This window comes from Bombyx mori, chromosome 3 (genome assembly GCF_030269925.1).
Source record: "Bombyx mori chromosome 3, ASM3026992v2".
NCBI lineage: Eukaryota > Metazoa > Arthropoda > Insecta > Lepidoptera > Bombycidae > Bombyx > Bombyx mori.
Window position 1 is genome coordinate 3411521 of NC_085109.1, and position 25867 is coordinate 3437387.

The 25867-nt window shown below is 36.4% G+C and overlaps 2 protein-coding genes and 1 non-coding gene across 3 annotated transcripts; 1 reads left to right on the forward strand and 2 right to left on the reverse strand.

Annotated features, from left to right (window-relative positions):
• Positions 1 to 377: 377 nt before the first annotated feature.
• On the reverse strand, positions 378 to 3924 carry LOC101738212 (lysozyme). The gene is made up of 4 exons (XM_004926244.4): positions 3630 to 3924; positions 2422 to 2598; positions 1884 to 1957; positions 378 to 609 (listed from the first exon to the last, which is right to left on the reverse strand). Exons 1-4 carry the CDS (start codon positions 3679 to 3681, stop codon positions 469 to 471), a joined length of 444 nt encoding a protein of 147 aa, XP_004926301.1. The 5' UTR covers positions 3682 to 3924; the 3' UTR covers positions 378 to 468.
• Positions 3925 to 8609: 4685 nt separating this feature from the next.
• LOC101738343 (lysozyme) lies at positions 8610 to 21253 on the reverse strand. Its single transcript, XM_004926245.4, has 4 exons — positions 20998 to 21253; positions 12720 to 12896; positions 10761 to 10834; positions 8610 to 9020 (listed from the first exon to the last, which is right to left on the reverse strand). The coding sequence occupies exons 1-4, from the start codon at positions 21062 to 21064 to the stop codon at positions 8874 to 8876; spliced, it is 465 nt and encodes a 154-aa protein (XP_004926302.1). The 5' UTR covers positions 21065 to 21253; the 3' UTR covers positions 8610 to 8873.
• Mir3216 (microRNA mir-3216) lies at positions 16143 to 16260 on the forward strand. Its single transcript, NR_107500.1, has one exon. It is a non-coding gene; the product is annotated as a microRNA mir-3216 (primary transcript).
• Positions 21254 to 25867: the final 4614 nt, after the last annotated feature.

The window sequence follows — 25867 nt, forward strand, 5'->3', positions numbered from 1 at the left end:
ATTGACAATAAAAACGCGATATTAAATTTTAAAAGAAGTTTTTATTATGTATGTGTTTCTCGAAAAACAACGAAAATAGTATTTAAATTATACATAATAGCGACCCGCCCTAGCTTCGCTTCGGAAACATTAAAACACACATGAAACCAAAAAAATAAAATAAAAAATAAATAAAAAAAAGTAGCCTATGTTCATCAGGGACAATGTCGGCTTCTAATGGAAAAAGAAATTTTCAAATCGGTCCAGTAGTTTCGGAGCCTATTCGAAACAAACAAACAAACAAATCTTTCCTCTTTATAATATTAGTATAGATATAGATTATTTAATATAATAATATTATGAATTTCAATAATTAATGAATGAGTCAAATGAATGAAGAAAATAACTTAATTATTTATTATATTGATATAATGAATTTATAGTTTGTACAGTGTATAGATTTATACTAAAATAGGATGAGGGTTGTGGTTAAAATCGACATTGTTGGTAGTGCGCGAGCCATTTTAGACCCTGTGGACTTAGGAATAGGGGCTCGGAGCAAGCGCGCCCTCCGTGGAAGTTGATCATCATGTAATCGAAGCAATTAGTCACGCCGTCACCGTTGCAGTCCTGAAAATAATGAAATTTTACTGGTGGTAGGACCTTATGTGAGTCCGCACGGGTAGGTACCACCACCCTGCCTATTTCTGTCGTGAAGCAATAATGCGTTTCGGTTTGAAGGGTGGGGCAGCCGTTGTAACTATACTGAGATCTTAGAACTCATATCTCAAGGTGGGTGGCGCATTTACGCTGTAGATGTCTATGGGCTTAAGTAACCACTTAACACCAGGTGGGCTGTGAGCTCGTCCACTCACCTAAGCAATAAAAAATAATTTTTTTTCAACCGTCAGTGACAGGAGTTTACGACTTTTACAAATTCTAGGTTATAGAATAAATTTATGTGTGCTTATTGCGAGTTTTTTAACGTTCTCGATAGCGTAAAAGTTAACTCAAAGTTGGAACAGCGCCCCTAGCGGCAAACGTTCTAATCACACTGCTATCAAAGAATCGAACTATATAGGATATTTTGTAAATATGCGTAATTCCTGACGGAAATGCGTACTGTGGATACTTTAAGTAATGTTTTTTGTTTAATTTTTAAATGAGTGGACGAATTCATCACGGCCCTAATGGTGTTAAATGGTTACCGGAGCCCATAGACATCAACAATGTAAAGGCCGTCACCCACCTTGAGACATGAGTTCTAAATCTCAGTTTTATAGTACAACGGCTGCCCCATCCATCAAAGGCAATACTGCTTCGCTGTTGTAATATACAGGGTAGTTGTACTGACCCGTGCGGGCTTAACAGATGATCTAACATCAGTAATAAACATTATAGTTGTTGTGGTTTCTGTGTAATATAATTGGTATTCAGTCCTTCGATATTGTCCTTCTTCAAACGAGGCCTGTGGAGAGTACTTTACGGTAGGCAGCGGGTTGGCTCTGCCCCTGGCATTGCTGACGTCTATGGGCGACGGTAACCACTCACCATCAGGTGAGCCGTATGCCCGTCTGCCTACAAGGGCAATAAATATAAAAAAATATACATACAGTTTTTTTTTTAATTTCGGACGATTATTTATCCACCTCCAACATTATTGGATTTATTATTAGATTTATATGTACTATATTATACCGAAAACGAAAACTAAATGTTATTAAGCGTACTCGTGAATGCATTGTTTGAGAATTCCCCTTTGAGACTTGAACACGTCAGCGCCTGTTTGGTAAGATAGTTAATTTTTTTTTTTATTAATGGCAACAATTGTACATGTGCACATTCTTTATCTCAAATATATACCTAATAGTGGATATTTGTTATTTGTAAATAATCCAGTTTACCTTTCCGAACTTAGCCATGTAGCTCTCGACTATTCTAATGGAGCAGTTGTAGTCTCGTGCGCAATCTTCGAATGCTGAAAGTTTCACAAATGCAATAATATTATATATTATATAATTTGTGTTGCATAGCTACGTTTAGCCAAATTGCAATTGTTATATACACCTACTAAAAGTTGTTTTACGAGTTTTGAGTATGTTGCTCTAATTGCATTAACAGGAGCCGTATAGAACGTCGAAGTATCGTCGCTCATTTATAGGAAATGGGACTTCGATATCAAATATCTCACTAGTGGTAGGACCTCTTGTAAATCCGCACGGGTAGGTACCACCACCCTACCTATTTCTGCCGTGAAGCAGTAATGCGTTTCGGTTTGAAGGGTGGGGCAGCCGTTGTAACTATACTTGAGACCTTAGAACTTATATTTCAAGGTGGGTGGCGCATTTACGTCGTAGATGTCTATGGGCTCCAGTAACAATTTAACACCAGGTGGGCTGTGAGTTTATCTACCCATCTAAGCAATAAAAAAAATCTTCCTACCTTCCTTCCGATTGGGGTCATCATCAGGCAGCGTCGGTTTCCCGGCGTCCACCCAGTACACCCTCGAGATGTAAAACGGCCCGCAGTAACCGTCCGTGCATTTGTGCGACAGATCGCAGCCGGTAACGTGACACAAGCATCGGATACAAGAGCTGTTTAGGTTTGAAATACGTAACCCTGTGCAATAAGAGAAAAGCGGGCAGTTATTGAAATGAATCCCACTGAGTTTCGCGCCGGATCTTCTCAGTGGGTCGCGTTTCCGATCCGGTGGTAGATTCTGCGAAGCACTGCTCTTGCTAGGGTCAGTTTTTACTCCGGTTTAAGCCCCATGAGCTCACCTACTAGCTAAGTTTACGCTGAAATAGCCTCTCAAGGCTATCAGCTTAGCTAAGAAAAAAATATTGAAATTCTACTGATATATTGATATCTATATTCATATCATTCTTTGACTCATTTGATCATTTCATTCATTAACTTTGATTTCGTGTCTAATCAATATCATGTTGTGATGCCTAAGGGCTCCAGTATCCACTTGAACATGAATTGATTAGTTTTATTTCATCCCCACTCACTAGAAGCACTAGCACTGCCTCTATTCACAGTGCGTTTTCGGAGATCTTTTTTGCAACCTCTGGATTGGATTTTCGCGGTGTGTGTAACTCTTCGAATGAGATCTTAAAAGTGCTCAACGATGAGTATTGGTTTAGCATTGACGACTTCGACAGTTACCGCTGAACATAAAATAGGGAGTAAATCATCGTTTTTTATTATTGTCGCTGTAAGCAGCCGATCATACGGTCCACCTGATGACGGCAGTAATGCTATGGGTAGAGCCAAGCCGCTTTTTTTTTATTGCTTAGATGGGTGTACGAGCTCACAGCCCACCTGGTGATAAGTGGTTACTGGAGCCCATAGACATCTAAAACGTAAATGCATCACCCACCTTGAGATATAAGTTCTAAGGTCTCAAGTACCTACCGTTAAGTAGGTACTATACACAAGCTTCATTTGAATCGAAGAAGAAAATATCATAGCGCTCGGGAAATCATTCTAAAGTCGGATGGTACGTGACAAAAAAGATCTCTGGAAACGCACTGTTAACATTTGTGAAATCTAGAATTTACTTTATTTTTAATTTGAAATATAAGCCTTACGAAAAATCTGTACTGAACAATCTTCAAAATTATCATAACCATCTTATTACGTACCCAAAGCGGAACAAAGCAGACACATAATCCCAAACAAATAAAACGGACACATTTCGAAAAACAACAAACCAAAACGTCACGTAACTTTTCTAGACATATTTAAGTGTACAATATTAAATTGTACAGGTCCATACTTTGCGGACGCAAAGCTTAACTGGACCATTCTACTTAAAAATATAGCGGAGCTTAATCTGTTTAATACGTAATATCATTCTTCTTGGAATCGAACACGCAAAAAAAAACATTGGCAAACAAGCAAAAAAATCGCTTGATGATGCGAGCATCGTTTTTCATTGGAGTCATAAATATCATTCAATTGTATCCTTATATAGAAATGGAATAAGGATATAAGCCGTTAATCTGTTTTTAAGTCGGATGAGAATATGACGTCGAACAGATCCGGAATAGATCCGGATGCAAAAATAAGTAACGAAGTTTAAATTATAAAAGATTCAGGTATTCCGTTCGTTATGAAAACAGAAACAGCATATCAAAAAATATAACATAAAAATGGTGCGCGTGCAATTTGGTGCAAATGAAAGAAGTGAAACTTCTTTTGCGGTACAATAATACTACACATTGTGGTTTTCTTCATTTTTCATCCTTAAATCAAATTTCTCTTGTAATAAGGCATGCTGTGTATAAGAGAAACGACCTAGCTCGATTTGTCCTTTCCCTCTCTCGATGGTCGAGTGGTTCGCGAGACGCTCTGTCTATTTTCTCATTCTCGCTCTTCCTAAATTGTCTCTTCTCTCTCTAGCCGTAACGAATCTGTCGCGAGGTAAATTTTACTCTCAACGCGCCTAAAGAAGTTTCACTTCAAAAATATATTTAAAATTCGATGTGTGTATGTACGCGTGTGTATGTTCGCTGTAGATCTCAAAACGGTTGGAACGATTTCGTTAAAATTCTAAGGAAATTAGATATAAATAAATAAATAATCAAATCGAGGATAGGCCAGCAAAGCGGTGCGGATTTGACTAGTAAATCATGCGTTAACGATAAAAACAAAAAAAATATTTTTGTTGAATTTTATTTCGAACTTACCCGACCGACAATGGACACGTAAACCATTTGTGAAATATTTCGTTTCGTAAAACCTCGTATAGATATATTTACGAAAGTTTAACATAAAAGAAAGAAAAATTTGGTCCCGCAATTCACAAGTTATTTCACATTACAACAATTTTACCAGGCGTATTTTTATTGATGATACAACATATCAGAAATATCCCTTTGTCCGCAATTGACTAAAAACTAATTTGACCTCTACAGCTACGCCCACGTCCTTTCTTATAGTTCATTGCGGTTTCAAGTCACGATTTGGAATTCATTAAATTATGAACATGTAAGCTAAGCAGCGTGACTGGGCGCACTTAATACGCTAGCTGTGTCATATTAATTCATAAATGCGACTTCTCATGAACTTTTATGATCTTATTTAGATCCTGGTTCTATTGTTCGTGTATTATTTATTCTGAGATATAGATAATGTTCAAATAATTGCGGTTGAAGTGTTTAATATTAGAGGGAAAGCTCCTTAATTCAATCTAATCAGAATTGGTAATTTTCGAAAAAACAATGACTCGGAGAATAAACAGGATAAAGACAGAATTGGAACACGATAAATCATATTTGTCAGCTCGTGTCGTTCGTTCGTTTAGTTGCCCTTGGTCATTGTCAACGAGTAAAGACTAAGCCAGGGTGTTGTAGCTATGCTTCAATATTTCTCAGCAATAGTTAATAAGATGTTTGTGACGCATGGTATGTTTTATAATTATATTACTGTAGTATTTTTGTCATAGTTGTAATATCGTGAAATAAAATAATTAATGTTCCTTTATTTGTTCGACCAAATTTAAATTGAATTCCTTGTTGACTGACTTGAATTGCGAAATATTTTGTAAAGAACTAACGGATTCCAGTCACGCTCCGTTGATACTATCGATAATTGTATTTATCGATATAATGTATCGAAAGCATATCGACGATTGAAAGGCAAACGTGACTAAGCGACAATGCGTGAACTTTACAGTAGACTAATTTAAAGTTGAAATACCTGAAAACAAAATTTATTTTAATGAATCCAGCTGTAGTAGAATCTAGCTAGTAGCTGTAGGATTGAAATGATTTTAATTGACCTAGAAATATATATTTTTTGCGCATCGAATAAGGTTATTGCCTATCATTTATGTACAAATCAGTTATTGTCGCTTAGTCACTTTTGCCTTTCAAGCGTCGATATATTTCTTGAGGATAATCACGTGTTGCCTATAATACGTTGATGAAATTAAGATATAAGCCTGTGTGCTTAGTGCGAGTTTTTTAACTTTAGTATCGCGATATAAAACCAAAGTGCGCTTGGTGCGGGCACTGATCTTTCCCATATTCCTCTACGGGGCGGAGACATAGTGCATAAAAAGCCGGGATATCAAAAAGATCGATGCCTTTGAAATGTGGGTGTGATGGAGGATGCTACGAATACCGTGGACTGCCATGAGAACAAACGAGTCCATTCTAAGGCAGCTAGACATCCGAAAAAGGCTCTCTTCCATCTGCCGGGAACGTGTTATGAGCTTCTTCGGACACATCATGCGGTCTCCCAGACATGAATTAGAGAAGCTCATAATTACGGGTCGCATAGAGGGCAAGCGCGCCGTGGGCAGAAAACCAGCCAGATGGTCAGATCTAGCAAGAGAAGCACTCGGTGGTAGTCTGTACCATGTGATCCATGCCACCCATGATCGAGCACATTGGAAGTACGTCGCATGTGGCGCGATCCTCAGTAGTAAGGGAACGATATAGAAGTAGAAGATCGCGTAAAAGTGAACTCAAATTTGTATGGAGTTGGAACGTTTGCCTACGTTTGCCGCTAGGGGCGCTGTTCCAACTAAGATTTCGATAGTATGTCTCAAGGTAGGTGGCGTTATTTATGTTGTGATTTTTGTTTGGGACCTATTGTGTACAATAAAATAGAATTTCGCTTGAAATTCAACATTAACTTCAATACTATCAGGTCAGATAACCGTCGTCGTTATTGTCCCTGCAACAGGCTGTTTCCGTCGACTCCCCAGGCATGTCTTGATCCAGCATGATGGAAGTACTTTTTTCTCTACCTAATCGTTGGTAGCTTAAGGAACTATTTCTATTGCGCGCGGACTGGTAGGTGAGCTCATGGGCTCAGCATGAGAGAATTTGCTAAGTCTAGTTGTTAAGTATGTGTGCGTGTGCCTACGCATACGGGGTATATCAACAAATAGAGGACAGTGTATTGATAGCAGGCAAGCGTTTCACTCGCGTATCCCTCGTATCTAACACTAGTCCAATTGCTTATTCTTATTTATGTGTAAAGAAGCAAAATTTAATTTTTATTATTTTTTATTTTTAATAATTATTATATTATAATACTTTGTATTAATTGTATGTATATTTACGGAGATATGTATGTGTATATGTATGTGTACATATATGTATATGTATTTCACTGGAATGGTACACCGCGCGTAGTTCGTTTCCAAATAATTCTTGTCCACCTGATGGTTGTCTGGAAGAGATCGCTCTTAGCGATAAGACCGCCAATTGTACTTTTTTTGTTTTTAGTGTATCGCACTGTTTATTTGTTTTTTTTTGTGTACAATAAAGAATACTCTCTCTCTCTCTCTCTCTCTCTCCAAGCAAGAGCAGTGCTTCACAGAATCTACCACCGGGTTCCACAGAGAAAATCCGGCAGGAAACTATGTGGGTTGCGTCTATGGATTAGGTCGAAGTTTTCATCGCATTCGACAAATTCGACAGCTACAGCTACGAAAGGCTAAAAGTATCGTAGAAAGAACGAAGCCTGGCAGGACTCCGGCCGAGACTTGATTATGATGACCACGAAACTATCTGGTACTCCCATGCTTTGTTGTTTCTAAATTAAACCGTTGTGCTTAAGATTTTGTCGAACACCTTCATGATATCGAAGAAGGAGGCTCTCGTGGGAACGGGTCTTGCACTGTTGAGCACTACTTAGATGCACTCTGTGAAGCTGTGCACTTGTTAGACGCACGAGTGCTTGGCTCAGAATCAAAACTGTTCGTCAGTGAGGATGCCTTTTGAGATGGTAAAGTCCCAGAGGCGTTTATAAATCAGTCGTTCGTATGGTTTGCCTATTTCAGGAGGGGGCTTATCGAACGGTAAAGGAAACCATCAGTGCTTCTAGTTCTAATACTAAGAGTGACCATCACACGGGTCACCGTACTTGATACAAATAGCCTTTAACATGAGTCTGCTGTGTTTTTCATAATATCTTCTCAGTTGGTCATGATTTCCATCCGGCGGTAGATGTACTCGCGAAGCAACGCTTTTCACTCTTAGGTCTCTTTCGACGATGCTCGGACATTTTTAGCAAATACTGGAAAGTTCTCCAGGGCACCTGAAATTCTTCTGTCTCCAAAAAAATGTGTCACTACTGTCGTGATAAAGATATGTTTTTATTTTTTTATTGTTTAGATGGGCGTACGAGCTCACGGCCCACCTGATGTGAATTGGCTACCGGAGCCCATAGACATCCACAACGAAAATGCCGCCACCTACCCTAAGTTATGAGTTCTAGGGCCTCCATTTTTACAGTACAATGACTACTTCACCTTTCAAGCCGAAAAGCATTACCGTATCACGGCGGAAATAGGTAGGGTGGCAGTACCTACCCGTGCGGACTCACAAGACGTCCTACCACCAATAATTATGCAAATTAAAATTTTGCGGGTTTGATTATTATTACATGATGTTATTCCTGCACCGCAGACGTGACTCGTGAACATTTGTTGAGTAGGTATTTCATTAGACAAATTGGTACCTGCTTGCGAGATTCGAGCACCGGTGCATCGCAAGATACGAATGCACCGTCTTATCTTTTAGGACACGACGACTTCATACTTACTTGTTTGTACTTATTTAGCCATTACGGTCAGTTTTCGATTCGTGAATTAAAACGATGGGTTTATTCTAAAGACTAGTTTATTCTGATTGTTAAAAAAAATATTTTTTTTTTCTATTAAATTACATTTCCAATTTGTATTTCGAATACACGAAGAACCGTTTGATGAAAATGCTTTTATATGAACATGTTTATTCCAATTCTAGATGAATTGTAACAGATTCATCGTAAAAATAATATTGGTGCTGATGGAAACTATGACGGATTACCATAAAGCAGTGGTAGGTTACAGTAATTTGGTCGGGTTTTTGATTAGACAAAGCTATTTAAGATCGGTACTGCGCGAAGACATTGATGCACTGGTTAAACACGTTTACATAGTTAAAAGGAAGTTCGCCGGTGCACCCGTAGCCTCCCTTCTTGTGGATCGCCATGTAGTCATAGCAGTTGACCACTCCGTCGCCGTTGCAGTCCTAAAAATATAATAAATATAAATTTTACGATGTTCGCGTTTAAAGATCGCAGATGCGGAGGAAATTCAATAGCAAATACGGAGTCACTAAAGAGATATCCATAGACAAAGCCCACTGAGTTTCTCGCCGGATCTTCTCAGTGGATCGCGTTTCCAATCCTGTGGTAGATTCTTCGAAGCACTGCCCTTGCTAGGGCCAGTGTTAGCAACACCTCCAGTTTGAGCCTTGAGGCTATTTCAGCATAGGTAGGTTTAAAAAAAATAAAGAGTTTTGTTACATTTGTCTTTCAGCATCATTTTTTATCGGATGGGTGAACGAACTCACGGTCTATCTGGTAGCTAAATGGTTACATGGGCCCCGAATGTCACAACGTGAATTTCGCCACTCATCTGAAGACACGAGAGTCGAAATTTCAACATTAGTGATACGCGACAGAAATCCGCACGATACTTGGATTAACGTAGAGGATTTGGAAGCGGGTGAATCCTCACTCACAATATCAACACCATATAAAAAAAAGTGAGTCAGTGAAAAAAAGCTGTAGGATTCGTATGATGAAAACAGCGTGGAACGGAGCGTTAAGATAACTTTTTTTATTGCCTTTGTATGTAGACGAGCATACGACCCACCGTGACGTGAGTGAAAAAAAATGGTAAGAAATGAAAAAGATAATCACAGACAGAATGACAGAGAAAAGGGAGATGGCGAAGATGGTTGCATGAGCAAGACGTAAAAAAGATGTCAAAGATTTGATATTCAAATAAAAGAAGATTTTGGTACAATAGAATAGTTTAATTTTATGCGCCGCGATCCCTTCTTAAACTTCTTATTCTACAAATATGTGATTCCGATCCCGCATAACGTCATGGACATGATATTTATTATGGAGTTCGAGGTAACCACCATATTGTTATTTGTCGGTGATGTCATCCGATGTATGCTAATTATAACAATTGACAGTCTTAGGTACAATGTATAATATAAAAAGCCTACTGGATCTTCCATACATGAAGCTAATACGAAATATTATTAATCCCATTGTATAGTTTACAAGCCATTGTCCTGAGAAGGATACCAAGTTTAGATATGTAAATGTAGATTATCTATCTTATGCTAAAGATTTAAGCGTCTATTAATTTTGATTCGTTTTATTCAATTGTTTGTTCATTGTTTTTCGGTTTTATCTTATCCCCTTATTCTACGAGATGGGGCACAAGATATTATTCCTTCATTGTACAATTAATTAGTGAAAAAAAAGGCACTTGCCTGCAGGATTCGAACACCATAGTTAGATTTCTCGATACGATTACAACGTACGCCTAATCTTTTAAGGCATAATTATGTACTTTATTAATTATAGAACTTTTATCCACATCAATTTTAGAATTTATGGTATGGTAAGTTGGTTAAAAGGTAGTTACTATTATAGATAACGGAATAACGAAATTTTAATCGTGTCTAATTGATCTTTAGAGACTTTATAAAAAAAGCTAATTCGATATACTAAAAAGTGGATGCAACTTTATGTATCTTGTGTCGGAAACTTCAATATTATTTAGAACTAATTTACTATAGTAAATAGTACTATAAAAAAATCTTGGCCTGTCTAGAACTGTACCAAGTTTCGAAACTATCGGATAAATGGCTTAGGAGTCCATAGAGGTGACACAAAAAAAAAGCATAATTAGTACAAATTATGTTTTCCTGCGAAATTAAAATTTATAATGGGTTTCGTCTTACCTGGCCAAATCTTTTCATGTAGTTTTGGACGGTCTGCGCGGCGCAGTACGGGTCTACAGTGCAGCTAGAGTAGGCTGAAAATAATAATAAAAAAAGATTTAAGCACGACCCAATAAAAGCTGTTTCGATTTTTTTTTATTAATTTTTTAATATCATATTTTATACATTTTATTATTCATATGAGTGCTCTATGGTCTTAAATTAGAGCAGCGACCTATTATCATCGACTATTTATGAGAAATTTAATTTTATAAAAACACTTCGAAGTCGTCGTGGCCTAAGGATAAGACGCCCGATGCATTCGTATCTATCGATGCAACGGTGTTCATATCCCGCAGGCGCAGGCGGGTACCAATTTTTCTAATGAAATACGCACTTAACAAATGTTCACGATTGACTTCCACGGCGAAGGAATAACATCGTGTAATAAAAATCAAACCCGCAAAATTATAATTTGCGTAATTACTGGTGGTAGGACCTCTTGTGAGTCCGCTCGGGTAGGTACCACCGTCCTGCATATTTCTGCCGTGAAGGAGTAATGCGTTTCCGTTTAAGGGTGGAGCAGCCGTTGTAACTATACTGAGACCTTAGAACTTATATCTCAAGGTGGGTGACGCATTTACGTTGTAGTTGTTTATAGGCTCCAGTAACCACTTAACACCAGGTGGGCTGTGAGTTCGTCCACCCATATGAGTAATAAAAAAAAATAATATTAAATTCCAGCAGCCCTAAGCAATAATTTCTTTGTTATTGCTGAAAACCCACACGAGGCGAGTAGATAAAAAACAATATATATTTTGAATATAAGATATCTTAAAATACGCCAACCAGGGATCAGTCCTGTGATCAGTAGTCAAGGTTATTAACGACCGGACCAACAAGGCAATCGAAATACGAAATAAAGGTCGCGAACCAAAAACACAAACTTACTGGGCAACATTTTTTTTAGTACTCCCGATTTTAAATATTAATGAAAGATATTTTGGTAAATCATTTTCACTGTTAGTAAATAGTACTAGTGACACCAAATTGATAAAATATTGGCTAATTGAAGATTGATCTAGAGCTAAATGTGTTTTACATTTCTTGAATAAAAACACGCGCTGTCATGGTACCTAACAAAACCGCGGGAGAGGTGATATTTAATTTTATGGTACAATGACAAAATAAAACATAAATGTAATAATTATCTATTAATGTACATACCTATGTAATGATTTTTATTAATTATTAAGGGTAGGTATTATCTATGCTATGTGAGAAAGGAGTTTCAACATTAGTTTTATCAAGTTCTCGAATAATTTAGAGGAACGCTTAGAGGACAAAAGATTAAGATTTTTATAGATTTATAAATAGATTTAAAAATAACGAAAGAACGTTGAGGAATTTTAGTTTTAGGAATCAAGGTTAGGTGTAAGAAATCGAGTTTTCCATTACATAAAAATTTGTCATCGCTGTTAGAAGTTGACCTTGTCAGGAATTTCGTATATATTATCATTATAGTTAATAGGCTAGGGCTTATGATGTAACTGTTAATGATAATGAAAAAAAAAACGATATTCTGCTTCCATAATTTTTGGGGTATTTGCAGTCCTCCCTGGAATATGACCATGCTCACCACACCGTCTACTCCCGTGGTTGTCGTAAAAGGCAAATAAGAGATTCACCAGAGAATGAGCACCAGTGTTTTGTGAGGGTACTGTGAAAGCCTATCAGCATTTATTGGTGTTAGGATAGGTTATAACTAAGCACAGGTAGGCACTACTACCATTCTACATATTTATGCCGCTAAGCAGTAACGCGTTCCAATTTTTAGATTGTCATAGACCTCATGCAATTCAATTGAGACTTCGACCTCAAGGTGGCAGAAAGACTAAACAATGAGGTCCAAGTTAGCTCGTTACCGCAAGGCTATCAGCGCGATAATGATTAAATGCGTGTGTAGCTGTAAAAACTTACCATCCGGAGCGTCAGGTGAGAGACCATTGATGGTGGGTTTTCCGGCATCAGCCCAGTAGCCCCATGTGATGCGGAAGAGGCCGCACGTCTCACCCTCGCACTGCAGACCTTGCTTGCATCCAGAGATAGCCTGGCAAATGCAGCCGAGACACACTTCCGTCACAGGGGGGAGTTCCGCTGTAATCAAGAATTCGTAAATGGTACCAGGTAACAAGAATCTTTTGGCTGAAAATAGGCTTGCGTGAGGTTAAAATTAACAAATCCACCCATCACTCAACATGAGGTCCAAGTTATTGTTGGATATCCTCACAGGGTACTCATTACTCCTTTCTTTCAAACATACACAGCATTTATTTCAAACAGTAGCTATAACTCTTAAGGTCTACTAAGCTTTTTATAATTTGTAATTATTAATATCAAGATCAATGATTAACAAAATTTGAACAAAAAAAAAAAGAAAATCAATCGATTGAACATTGCAACACCGGACTGAAATGTCAAATAAATTTATTTATTCATCAAAAAAATGTCATTGACTCAAACAGCGGTGAGATACGAAGTTCAAAACCTTAATAAAAGTCCTAATAAAAATGATGCCTCAATAAAATAATGCAGTAGGTATACAAGATTGTGGTACGCGGCAAACATAACGAAATATTTATGTAAATTGCTTGCTGCTTGCTTGTTTGCTGGCACAGTGACGGATCCGGAGTTCGGGTCAAGGCCCAGACTACTCAAGGCTTTTTTCTCCAAAGAAATTTGTCTTTTATGCTATGGAATTTTAGCTCGAGTGCATTTTGTAGGTCTGACTCGTTTACGCAGGGTTAGGTATCTGTTAAATGTCTGTCGCGAATTGATCATGCGTTTTGTTCTTAAAGTTGGAACAAGCGTATACCTACAGCAAACCAAACCAATACTGTTTTCACTTATATGGTTTGTGGTACATAGAGGCACTGTATGTCGTTAGGGTGTCAATGACCTGAAAATGTTCTGCGCAAAGAGTTACCCCTATCTTAACCAATACGTTTCACATAATTCCCTACTGAAATCATATTTAAAAATAGATTACAGAATTCTTTGAAGTTACCGGAACTCGCGAAATGTAATAGACAAGCCCGTTTGGTTTTTACCGTGATTTTAATAGTGTTCTATTACGAAATCGGCAAGAGCTTCCTCTTTGTGAGTGGCCTGGCATAGACATTTGTAACTATTGTTTCAATAACAGGTACGTGCGTCAGCAATGAAGTAGGAAACCTATGGAAATGAAACGTCAACCAAAATTTCGTGCCACTGTGACGTCATCTGGCCACAAAACATGGCGGCTTTAGTGCTGTACAAAAGATTTCAATGTTATCAGGTTTTATCGATAAACGGTCTTGGCTCATTTTATTTTAAATATTGTTGAGTATTATTTATTTGTAGAATTTATACTTTAATGGGAAGTAAGTAGGTATATTGTTATGTGCAAATATGATATGATTTAGATGGGTGAAATCTAAGACAAGTTCGTCCTTTGAATTTGCCAAGTAAACGATATGATGATTTTTAAAAGTTGCTACACTGATTTTATAAAGTTGTCGTTTGCCGCAAAACATAAAAATATGGCGTAGTTCAAAGCCATCAGCCCATTTCTAGCATGCTAAATGTTATCGTATTTTGAGTACGTGTTTTTCTTAGACTATTACAATCTATTTTAATTGTTTTGCTGACTCTAAAGTCCGTAACATACTACCGCAGCGCACCCCAAGGAAGATGCGCCGCACCATTTGAATCACTTTCGCTTGAGAGTGATTCAAATTTTAAACTTATCAAGGGACCGCGTGAAAAAAAAAACACCTACAGAACATTTATTCATTAATTACAAACGTCATTCCTTGTGACTTCCTCTCTAAAATCACTTAATTATTAAAAATTTAACAAATTTACAATAGTGTTTTACTCACTGCGGAATAAAACTATTTTATTTAAATAGTTCCGAAGAGATTTTGTCGGTAGCCTTTTTCCCGAAATATCTAAACAGAATGTCTAAATATGTTTTGATGACATATCTTAAAGTGGTATTTATGATTAGTGTCATGATCAATAGATTCCGACCGAAAAATGGATTTTTCGGATGAGGGCTCCATAATGAATTTAAATACATATAGATAATAGTTTTAGGACATCGACTTTCTTGAGATCCTATAAAATACGTTTTAATTATTATTTTTGTATGTTTTAAGCATGATAAATTATGAAATTTTATATAATCAATCATATTAAATCGATATCATAGTCAATAAATAATGTACAACCCAAAACAGACGGCCGAACTGACGTGACAATGACATTTGGCGCGCTAAACATGGCGGATTTTCGGCCTCATTAGACGGAGACGGAGATATTTACGTATATTCATGTTTCATTTTATGTACGCACTGAAATACTGTTATATTGTTTTCCTGCGAGTTAAAGTGCTGAGTAAGAACGAGATAGATATATGTTTATGTATGTGTCTTCAAAATGGGTGCTATTTATATAAGCAATTGTACGTATAGAACAATATGTCGTGTCCCTACTATATAGGTCTATGTGCGTCAGTCAGTGAGTCATCGCGTGCAAGTTTTAAAAAAAACTTAACCGAAAATGCTGTTGATTTGAAAACGAAAATTTATGCAAATTCTTAAAAAGAATATCGTATTTGTCGACGTTTTTTTTTTATTTTTTTATTGCTTAGTTGGCTGTACGAGCTCACAGTCCACCCGGTGTTAAGTGGTTACTGGAGCTCATAGACATCCACAACGTAAATGCGCCACCCACCTTGAGATACAAGTTCTAAGGTCTCAAGTATAGTTACAACGGCTGCCCCACCCTTCAAACCGAAACGCACTACTGCTTCACGGCAGAAATAGGCAGGGTGGTGGAACCCACCCGCGCGGACTCACAAGAGGTCCTACCACCAGTAATGATGTTTTAGATGAAAGATGTTTTAATAGATTCAATGAATTCAATTATGAAGTTGTTTCCATTGACATTGACTGCACACATCAGTTATGTAGCATCAGTGCATTTATCTGCAAGTAAGATAACCCGGAAACAACATTAATTACATTTATAGCTTTTAATAAATTACGCACCAGGTTCATTGAATATAAAAACAACATCTCTTATTTTTATTGCTTGGACGAGTGAACAAACTCTCAGCCCACTTGCTGTTAAGTGATTACTGCAGCCCAAAGACATCACAATGTAAATGTTTCACCTTGAGGCTTGAGGTCTATGTCTCAATTGCTTAGTAATTATGTAGATGAAAATTTTTGCGGGTTTGACTTTTATTATATGATGTTTATTCCTTCATCATGAAAGTCAGTCGTGAACACGAGTTAAGTAAATATTTTTCATCACAAAAATTTATGTAGACCGTCTGTATGTAGGGCGTCTCATCCTTTAAGCCACATCGACTCAAATTCGTTTTGCTTTATCTTTTTGGGAAAGTTGACGGACGCATTTCTGTATCGCTCAAAGATATCAGGCAAAACATTAGTCAAATGTGATCTTGGAATCCTCATTTTTATTATAGGTACTCGTCTAAACCAACAGCTATTTTATCAGATCTTACTTTTGGGGTCATTATACATATTCCTATAGCTAAGATTAGTCTGAAACTTTTTTAAATATAATAATATCATACAGCCTTGATCTTGAGCTGTTGAATCTAGTCGAGCCGATGCAACAGGTTGTAATAACTTGCAACCGGTTGCAACAAAGACTGTACACTAAATAATATCCTAAAAATGGGAGTTCGTACATTTGTGTTTGTTAAACAATCACGCATAAATGGCTGAAGAGATTTTTTTTTTATTGACCTTGTTGGCAGACGAGCATACGGCCCACCTGATGGTGAGTGGTTACCGTCGCCCATGGACTTCAGCAATGCCAGGGGCAGAGCCAAGCCGCTGCCTATCGTTTAATACTCTCCACAAGCCTCGTTTGAAGAAGGACATGTCATAGAGCTCGGGAAACACCGTGGAGGGGAGCTCATTCCATAGCCGGATAGTACGTGGCAAAAAAGATCTCTGGAAACGCACTGTGGATGACCGCAGTGGCTCCAGGTAGTATGGAAGAACTCTACTCCGATGGCGGGCGGTGAGATGGTAAAAACGAGATGTCGGTATCATCTCGAACAATTCCTCAGAGCACTCCCCTAATTAAATGAACTCTCTCTTATGGGTAGTTTATACGTAGGACACTTTTTATTGGGGCAAGTGACATGACCTGGTCAACGCCGGGTTTCTCTGTATTTAAAAATACGACAGTATTTCCTGTTTCATGATTTGATATTTCTACAAATTAGTTGGTAGTCTGGACCGGAGATTGATATAAGTAAACTTTTATACCGAAAATACGCCAAGTCTTTCATTTTTTTTATTACAAATATAACGCATGTGAAACCGCGGGGCATGTTTAGTGCTACTTAAAATGTTACTAAGAATATGCTTTCAGAGATCTCCAACCAGTCGCTACCATAGAATATACATTAATAGACAACAAATGACGAGCCTTTTGCCCTAGGAAGTTTTTTTTTGAGATGAAATTTTAAATGGCTTGATTGCTAACCAATAAATCACTGAAGTAATGAAAAATATTCTTCATGTCTTGATTCTGTAATTTATTACTAGTAATTAGTTTTCACCTTACTTTAGCACTCTTCTATAAGGTCAAGCTGACCTGTGTTTAAGTACCTAATAAAATCTTTTTACGTAATTTTCAGTAACTTTGCTTTAAAGTTTTCTTATGCATGAAGGATCGGCTTTTAGGTTGATGACATTCACCAGAACAAAATAATGATTAGTTTTTCTATTTGCGTTGCAACATTATTTTTTTATTATTATTATTATTATTAGACAGTCGTTAATGTCTACAATATTCAATCAATGAATAATTGATTATTGATGAATACATAACAATTGGACACGGACCACTACATACCGTTATGAATATTATAAATTATTAGAAACGTCGGATAATATTGATTGAAGTTCATTTACGTGGCACGTCATATTTGCGATTGCGGAAACCGGGGAATGCCCATATTTTATGTTTTTCTGTCGTATTCTTTGAACAGTGGTTGGTATGTTAAGCATACATTAGCTGAATGATTAATAGCAAACTAGTTTTCCATGTTAATTATAAAGTTATATTGGTAACAATAACATTCAATGCATTCATAATTGCAAAGATCAGATGACAATGATCGATGAGCAATTAATTTAACGATTATAAATTAATGCCTTGATATGGGATTACATTGTTGCTTCGGAAAAATGTAGTGGTAGTTACAAAAATATCCCCATGAAGTTATTATATCTATGAACATTTACTAATTTTTTTTTTTATATAAGCAATGACAAAGATCTTGGGAATGTAGACTTAAATTGACGTTTAACCCAGGCTGAAAATTTCTAGAGATAATTTTTCTGGTTAATATTTGTATAGGGGTTATTAGATATATTTTTTAAGAAAAGACAAATGTGTCTGTTTAATTTAGGACAGTTTTGTTGATTTATACGTTTACCACAAGAATATCTAATAGTTCTTGCGGTCGTAAGTCCTTGAGAACATATTTCTTTTTTTAGGAAGGAAGGATTACTGGTGACCCGAAAGCCATTCCAGTTGCACCAGGTCAGATGGGCGTGCAAAGGCTTTTCAGTGAACACATTTCATGTAACAAACATTGAATTAAAGAACGAAGCAATTTAGGAATTAACGATCAAATAGATAGAAAGATCAAATAGATCACAGAGAAGTTATTCATAGCGTTAAATGTTACATAAATAAATTAAAACTTGCAGTTGTTTGAATAAAATGATTAAATCGATGCACTGTCAAGTTCAATTGGGTTACACATTATCTTTTCATAAAAATATTTATTTATCTGTATTTTGTCAAAGTTTTTGGTAAGCAGAACAAGATTGACCAAAATGTATTTTTTTAACCCGCGATAACCTAGCACCAAATATATCAATAATAAATTGGTGTTTTTTATCTATATCTATACTAATATTATAAAGAGGAAAGATTTGTTTGTTTGTTTGTTTCGAATAGGCTCCGAAACTACTGGACCGATTTGAAAAATTCTTTTTCCATTAGAAGCCGACATTGTCCCTGATGAACATACTTTTACAGCTACTTTTTTTAATTTTTTTTTTTTTTTTTGTTTTATCTGTGTTTTAATGTTTCCGAAGCGAAGCGAGGGCGGGTCGCTAGTTGCTTATATTTAACGAGCTCACGGTCTACGGCTAGTGTTCAGGCCAGAGCCCATAGACATCAGGGCTAGATAGGGCTGCAATGTGGAAGACCCATCCACCTTGAGATCGAAAAAAAATACAAACAAAAACAATAACATACGAACTGACATTTACATGAACTTTACGTGGGAGAATCGACTAGTCAGACCAGGATTTCCGACATAAATTATTCAATACATTACACATTACAAGTTCATATTTATATGACATTTATATGTATGACTAGCCGTACTCGCCCGCTTCGCTGGCCATTTAAAATTAACATTATTATTTATTGTCATTATTATTAGGGAGTTCAACACTCATATAAATATTAGCCTATCCATTGAGTACATGTATTTTCTACATGGATACCAAGTTTCAAGTCAATCGGATGCACGGTTCAGTAGTTATAACGAAACGTCCGTAAAAACCACTGTAAATTTTTATATTAGTATAGACTAGTGGCTATCTTGTGTGGTATGGTTTAAATTATAGGTGACGCTATGCGAATTAGAAACACAACTTCTGTAATTAAAACAGCTATATGTGTTTTTTCAATATGATATTAGATTTCTACGATGCCTTTATTCCCAGTGTCAGGGGCTTATAAAAACCCTCAATTGTTATATGAAAACGTACGCTGTTTTATGAAATAGGAAATGTGAAATGATGTTTGGTTTTACTAAAATTGTAATTGAGATTTAACTGAATGAAATGGTATAATACGAGTTAATATGAAATTAAATAATGTCCCAGAAAATTTAAGGAATTTATCGAGACTTGAGTGGGTTTTTGGGAAATAGCCGAAACACTAAATTCATGCAAAGATGCTAAACGTTAAATATTATATGTTTAAACCTGAAGAAACAGTAAATTATGAAAATAAAAATAATTCACAGAATAACTTCGCTCCTCGCGTTCCCGCCAAAAATTACATTTTTTTTATTTCAATGATTAATATAATACTAGTATGGCTCATGATTGAGGTTACAATAACTCATCGATATTAGCAATGTCAGGGCCACTTGAATAAACTAGTTTTAAAATCAAATTACTTAATACAGTTCTATCATGATTTTATAATAATATAGATTTAAAATTCTACTTGGGAAGAACAAAGGTGATTCATGAATATAATACTTTTGAATTGTCTATGTTTACAACTTTTTTTTTATCACGGATGGTACAAAGAATTATTAAATTAAAGAATATTTAATTCATTTTACGTTATTGTTAGATAAGAGCCCTTCACTCGCGTGTTAAGATACTGAAGAGACATTAGTCATTTTGAGATTGAAGTCATGGGCATTATTAAATGTAACCTAATTGGAACAGGCCTAGGCAGGCTGGTGACGCGCTTACCAGAGCAACACGCAGCCTTAAAGCCTGCACTATGGCATAGCTAATAGTTCTAATCTAGTTTTTCGGAGAACTGTGAGTGTGAATGGAAAATGTTCACTACCTACAATATGTTTCATTACGCGTAAATTATGTGAATTATGGCGGAAAAAAGAAAACTGTTCGAAAATTTATGTCGACAGTTCTTTTTTTTTCATAGCTTATTGTGTTGGCTTAAGTATATTGAAAAAACGTACTGCATTTTTGCGTTAGTTAGAATTGGACATGACCATTAGTCAAAAATTGTACGCTAAAACATAATCTTCAAAATATCTGTGTAATATAAATTGCACATTTAATTTAATTTATAAAATCAGTGACTTAAGTTAATCTTACGTGTCTCTGAATAATTATGAGTTCCAGAACTATTATATATTATTACGTAACTATATTCACATTAGATCTTAGACTAGTGTTCCGTTGCTAAAATAAATAAATTAATTAAACTGAAAGTGAACTTCTGATTATTTAGGTCAATCAATTTAAGATAATGAGAACGATTTATGTGTACATTGAAAAAAAACATAATTAACGCAAAAAAATTAAAAATAGAACGAGATACGAATGTTGTTTTAAGAAATAAAAACAAAAATACTTAAAACAATACTAACAAACATCGGCGAAACAGACTCCGGCAACCAACAGCAACGCACAAAACCTGATCACAGCCGAAGCCATTGCGTCGGAAATACACAAACAAAAAAATATTATTAAAAAATGATGTGTATGCGCTCGCACAACATACAGACTGACATTGATCGTGGCCTTAGCGCGCTTATATTCACTGACCGAGGACCACTGAATCACATCATTCCGTGAAATTATCTGATTCCAATATGGACGTGTTTTGTTTGACTGCCAATTTGATATCCGTTTCTGAGGGTTTTTTCCTCACTAGTATATTAAAATTTATGAATGCTGTTTTATTGTTAAATAAATAATTTTATAGAACAATAGAATGATAATAAAAGAAATGTCTACCTTAAGCCGTAAAAGTGGGTTTGATTATGTCTATGACTCGCAAAAATCGAAGATAATAATTGTATAGAAATTGCAAAATCTTTTAACACGTTCGCTGCATTACGAGATCTATCAGATCTCTTGCAGGACTTTTGTGTTGTGCGTTGAATATAATCGTGTTGTTTCACTCCTTGCGGGAGGATCTAACGTGTAAAGTTCTTTAAGTATGAGTACGACAAATATACATATTTGCTTCCTACTTAAAGCTGAATTCAAGGACATTAAAAAAGAAATTAGAGATGGATTAGGTCCCTAACGCACAGTACTGTAATTATATTCATTCCTTGCGTTAGGAGATATGTCGGTACTCGTAGAATCGTACGCCTCGTAGACGCAAGAGAGGGAGGGTGGGCGGCGCGGGCGCTGCGTGACTCGTTTTAGTGTTGTCCTAGCATCGACGTGGGAGCTTGCGCGCACGTTTTGGAAATAACACTCGCGTATATACCTACGTGTTGATTATTTTTGATAAACAATGAGTTCTTTTAAAAGAAAAAAGTGTAAAAAATTCTATTTATTTTGGTGAGATTTCTAACAAAAAATCAAAGCCGGATTATACTGCTGCATCGTCCAGTAAAATAAAAATTTTGGAAAATGTTCAAATTTACAGGATTCCCCGAAGGAAGATGTACTGATCATATTTTCCAACGTGGCGACAAAAAAAGACGTTGTGTGGGTTGTTACGAAAAATTACGATGCACATTAAACAGCACTGACGCTTCTAAAAAAACTAAACGAATTCTTACCATATGCGCGCAATGCAAGCAATCAATGTGCTTACATGTTTTAATGAAAAACACTTTGCATAATTAATAAAACTATTTCAATCGACAACTGAGATATTATTTTATTCCCATCACTACTTACTACACATATTGAACTATCTTCGGTTGCGGTACGAGATACAATCGATATCAAATTGTTTTTTGGTATTTATAGTTTATTCAAATGTCATAACTGCGTGCGAACCTAGCAAAATATAAATCAATAGGCTATCTTTCATCCACAAAAACTTCAATGTATATGTCATTGTTTTTTTGGAAGATATAAATTATTTTCAAAACTGTATCTTTAGGAGACTGATTAGGTCTCAAACGCACCAAAGGGTGGGTAAGTTTCGAGATCTTTTAGGTCTCCAAAGCACCAGCTGAAAGTTCTTTGATAATAATGGCGCAGTGAACGTGTTAAATGCAATTATTGTTCTTGGATTAGACGAAAGTAGATTTCCTGAAGATGTTATTGCTTGTTGAAGTCTGAAGTAAGAATTTTTTAATAACTCAAGTATCATTGTAGTAAGATTTTTTGATTGTGCTGTGTCGACCTAGAACAACAATGCGTCATCTCTCCGCGGATATCGTAACAGGCGACTAATGAAATAGCCGGAGAATTAACTCCAAAATTTACGGCCCATTTTTGCCGCGGAGTTATCCTTTATTCCGATTTGAAGAGTAGGATACATATTCGTCATGCAATGCAATTGACATTTTAATCTTTGGCATTCACGTTGTGATATTTATGGGTTTCAAACGATTTAGCACTAAGCAGATTGTAATGTCGCCCAACAATTATATGCTACAATTATTGTCAGTATTGCAATAATGCAGCCTGCATAACATTCAAACCCGTACAAGCTGGTGACTATTAAACTAAATATTTGTCTATAAACGTTTACGTTAGGTCGAGTATTTTTTAATATACATGAGAGAATTACTAAGATATTACTAGTACCTACTCATTCGTCATACATTAAAAGCGCTAGTTGTGAAATTTAATGCATTTAAACTTCTTTCGATTTTTTTTCTACCTAATGTGATAGCCTTGAGAGGCTACCTAACCTTAACTGGTAGGTGAGCTCATGGGGCTCAAACCTGACGACGTTGCTAACACGAGCCCTAGCAAGAGCCGTGTTTCGCAGAATCTACCACCGGATCGGAAACGCGACCCACTGAGAAAATCCGGCGAGAAACTCAGTGGGCCGTGTCTAAGGGTGGGATATCTTTCGAAGTACCTAGTCAATTCTGTGGTGTCGTTGAATCATTTGGATAGTGTAATATAGATGGACAATAAATGTTGTTATTCTTCGCTGTATTTATTTTGACACGATTTCGATACAGTTTCATGAAGCATAATTACATCTGTAAAGCGTTAATTACTGAATACTGACTGTCCTTTATGTCATTATTTTAATGAACGTCACTTAAATTTAGTATTACTCTTGTAAAGTTTTTTTAAATTACGTAGGTACTATCTAAAGTTCTCTAAAATAAAACAATGTTTAAAAAATCGGTGTGGTTTTCGAAGTGTTTGTTTGATACAGCTTTAGTATTTAGTAGACTTTAGTATTGAAAATTCCTTAACAGAAATTTATGCTTTAGATTGTCATTGATACTAATTTCGGAGCTTAACTTTTCTCATACTATTTTTAAAGAAATTTCAGTTAATATTTAGCATTTAAAATATAAATTTTAAAATCATATTATAATATTTAACACTGATATTTCATACCGCGATAAAAACTAGTAATCAGACCAGGGCAAAGAAGATGCACCAGGACTAAAGAAAGAAAATTAAACACTATTACAAAAGACTCCAATAAAGGATATATTGTTCGTAATTCGACAGTTTTTTTATGTGTATAACTCAGAACATTTTAGATGTGGCTATTTTTATTTGTTTTAAGCGTCTTATATGACCCCATAAAATTTTTATTAACGTACCTAAAGAAGTTTTAACTTATGCTCAATGATGCATATTTAATTGATTTAATTGATCATACTCTCAATTTTATTTTGGTGAATTCAGTATTCTTTTTTGTTATCATTTTGTATTATTGAAATTTCAAACGGCCCTTATGTTGTTACCCTTCAACACCGCATGCAATACCTACACTTCAAATAATCCAGTTCGTCGTTGTCGCCAGGCTGCTCTAAAACCGGTTTATTCAATTTTAAATGCTTGTCTTAATCTAGGACCTGCTCCGTCAAGTTGGACTAAGACGTTCAGGGTAAAGTTCAATGACTTTTAGAAGTCTTTGTAGATCTTTTCTTCTACTTACTTTATTTATTACCTTAGTACATATGTTTTTTTTTGGTTTCTACGCCAACTGGATTTGCTAATGAATACACGGTGACCCGAAAAAAATCGTGATTAAAATTTAATTTCCTAATATCTTAAATTATGCTTTCTGACGACGTATGTACCGCTTATATCCGGTATAAAAAATGAACCTAATTTTAGTGAACAAATCTTGTTTTAGAATGTAGTGCCATTAAACGATTTTACCTGCTATAGGATAAACTAGATGATAACGCCATCTTGTTGTGTCTTTAAAGCGGTTAGTTGCCCTCAATTAAGAAAAATAATATTATTATTCGCCAATAGATGTCCGGAAGAGTTGATTATTGAAAACACGAATAAAACAACATTTTCTGAAATTAAATCGTAGCTAGATCGATTTATCGCCCCCGAAATCCCCTCGATACTGAATTTTATGAAAATCATACAACATCAACAGCATCAACAAGAATTGCTCGTTTAAAGGTATAAGATAAGATTATAGGATAAGATGAGTCAGTAATTTGAGATTGTCGTAGAGTATATTATATAAATGTATAGGTTCTTTATTTTGTATCTATGATGTACGAGCTCACGGCCTATTTGGTTTTAAGTGCTAACTAGAGCCATCACAACTTGTATATCGCTACTAACCTACAGTCCGATGTCCCCTCTTAATTGGGGCATAGGATTGTATCTCAGCAGCATATCAGATGAGTAGACGATGACCAGGGTCCCTGTGTCTGTGACGGTGGCTGGCTACTGAGTGAGCTCGGTTCAGATTGTAGTCAGCTGTGGCCACGATGAGGCGATTGTTTTTTTTTGTTGCCCTTGTAGGCAGACGAGCATATGGCCCACCTGATGGTGAGTGGTTACCGTCGCCCATGGACTTTAGCAATTCCAGGGGCGGAGCCAAGCCGCTGCCTACCGCTTAATACTCTCCGCAAGCCTCGTTTGAAGAAGGACATGTCATAGCGCTCGGGAAACACCGTGGAGGGGAGAGCTCATTCCATAGCCGGATGATACGTGGCAAAAAAGACCTCTGGAAACGCACTGTGGATGACCGTAGTGGCTCCAGGTAGTATGGATGAACTCTACTCCGGTGGCGGGCGGTGCGATAGTAAAAACGAGATGACGGTATCATCTCGAACAATGCCTCAAAGCACTCCTCAATATTGCCTTATCGGAGCAGCATTCCAGTGTTGACTTCAGGTTTCAGGACTTAAGGGTTTGTCGCCTAGATCACTGAAGTTCGTCACAAAACATAGTTATCCAAAAATCTATATGGGTGCAGGTCGCGTGGACGAACTCCTTGGAATTTTTTTTTGTAGAGGACAAAATCACCTGATCCGCCGTGAGGGTGGGGTATGTGGGTGTTGAACCTCACCAAAAACTCATGCCGCTCACAGC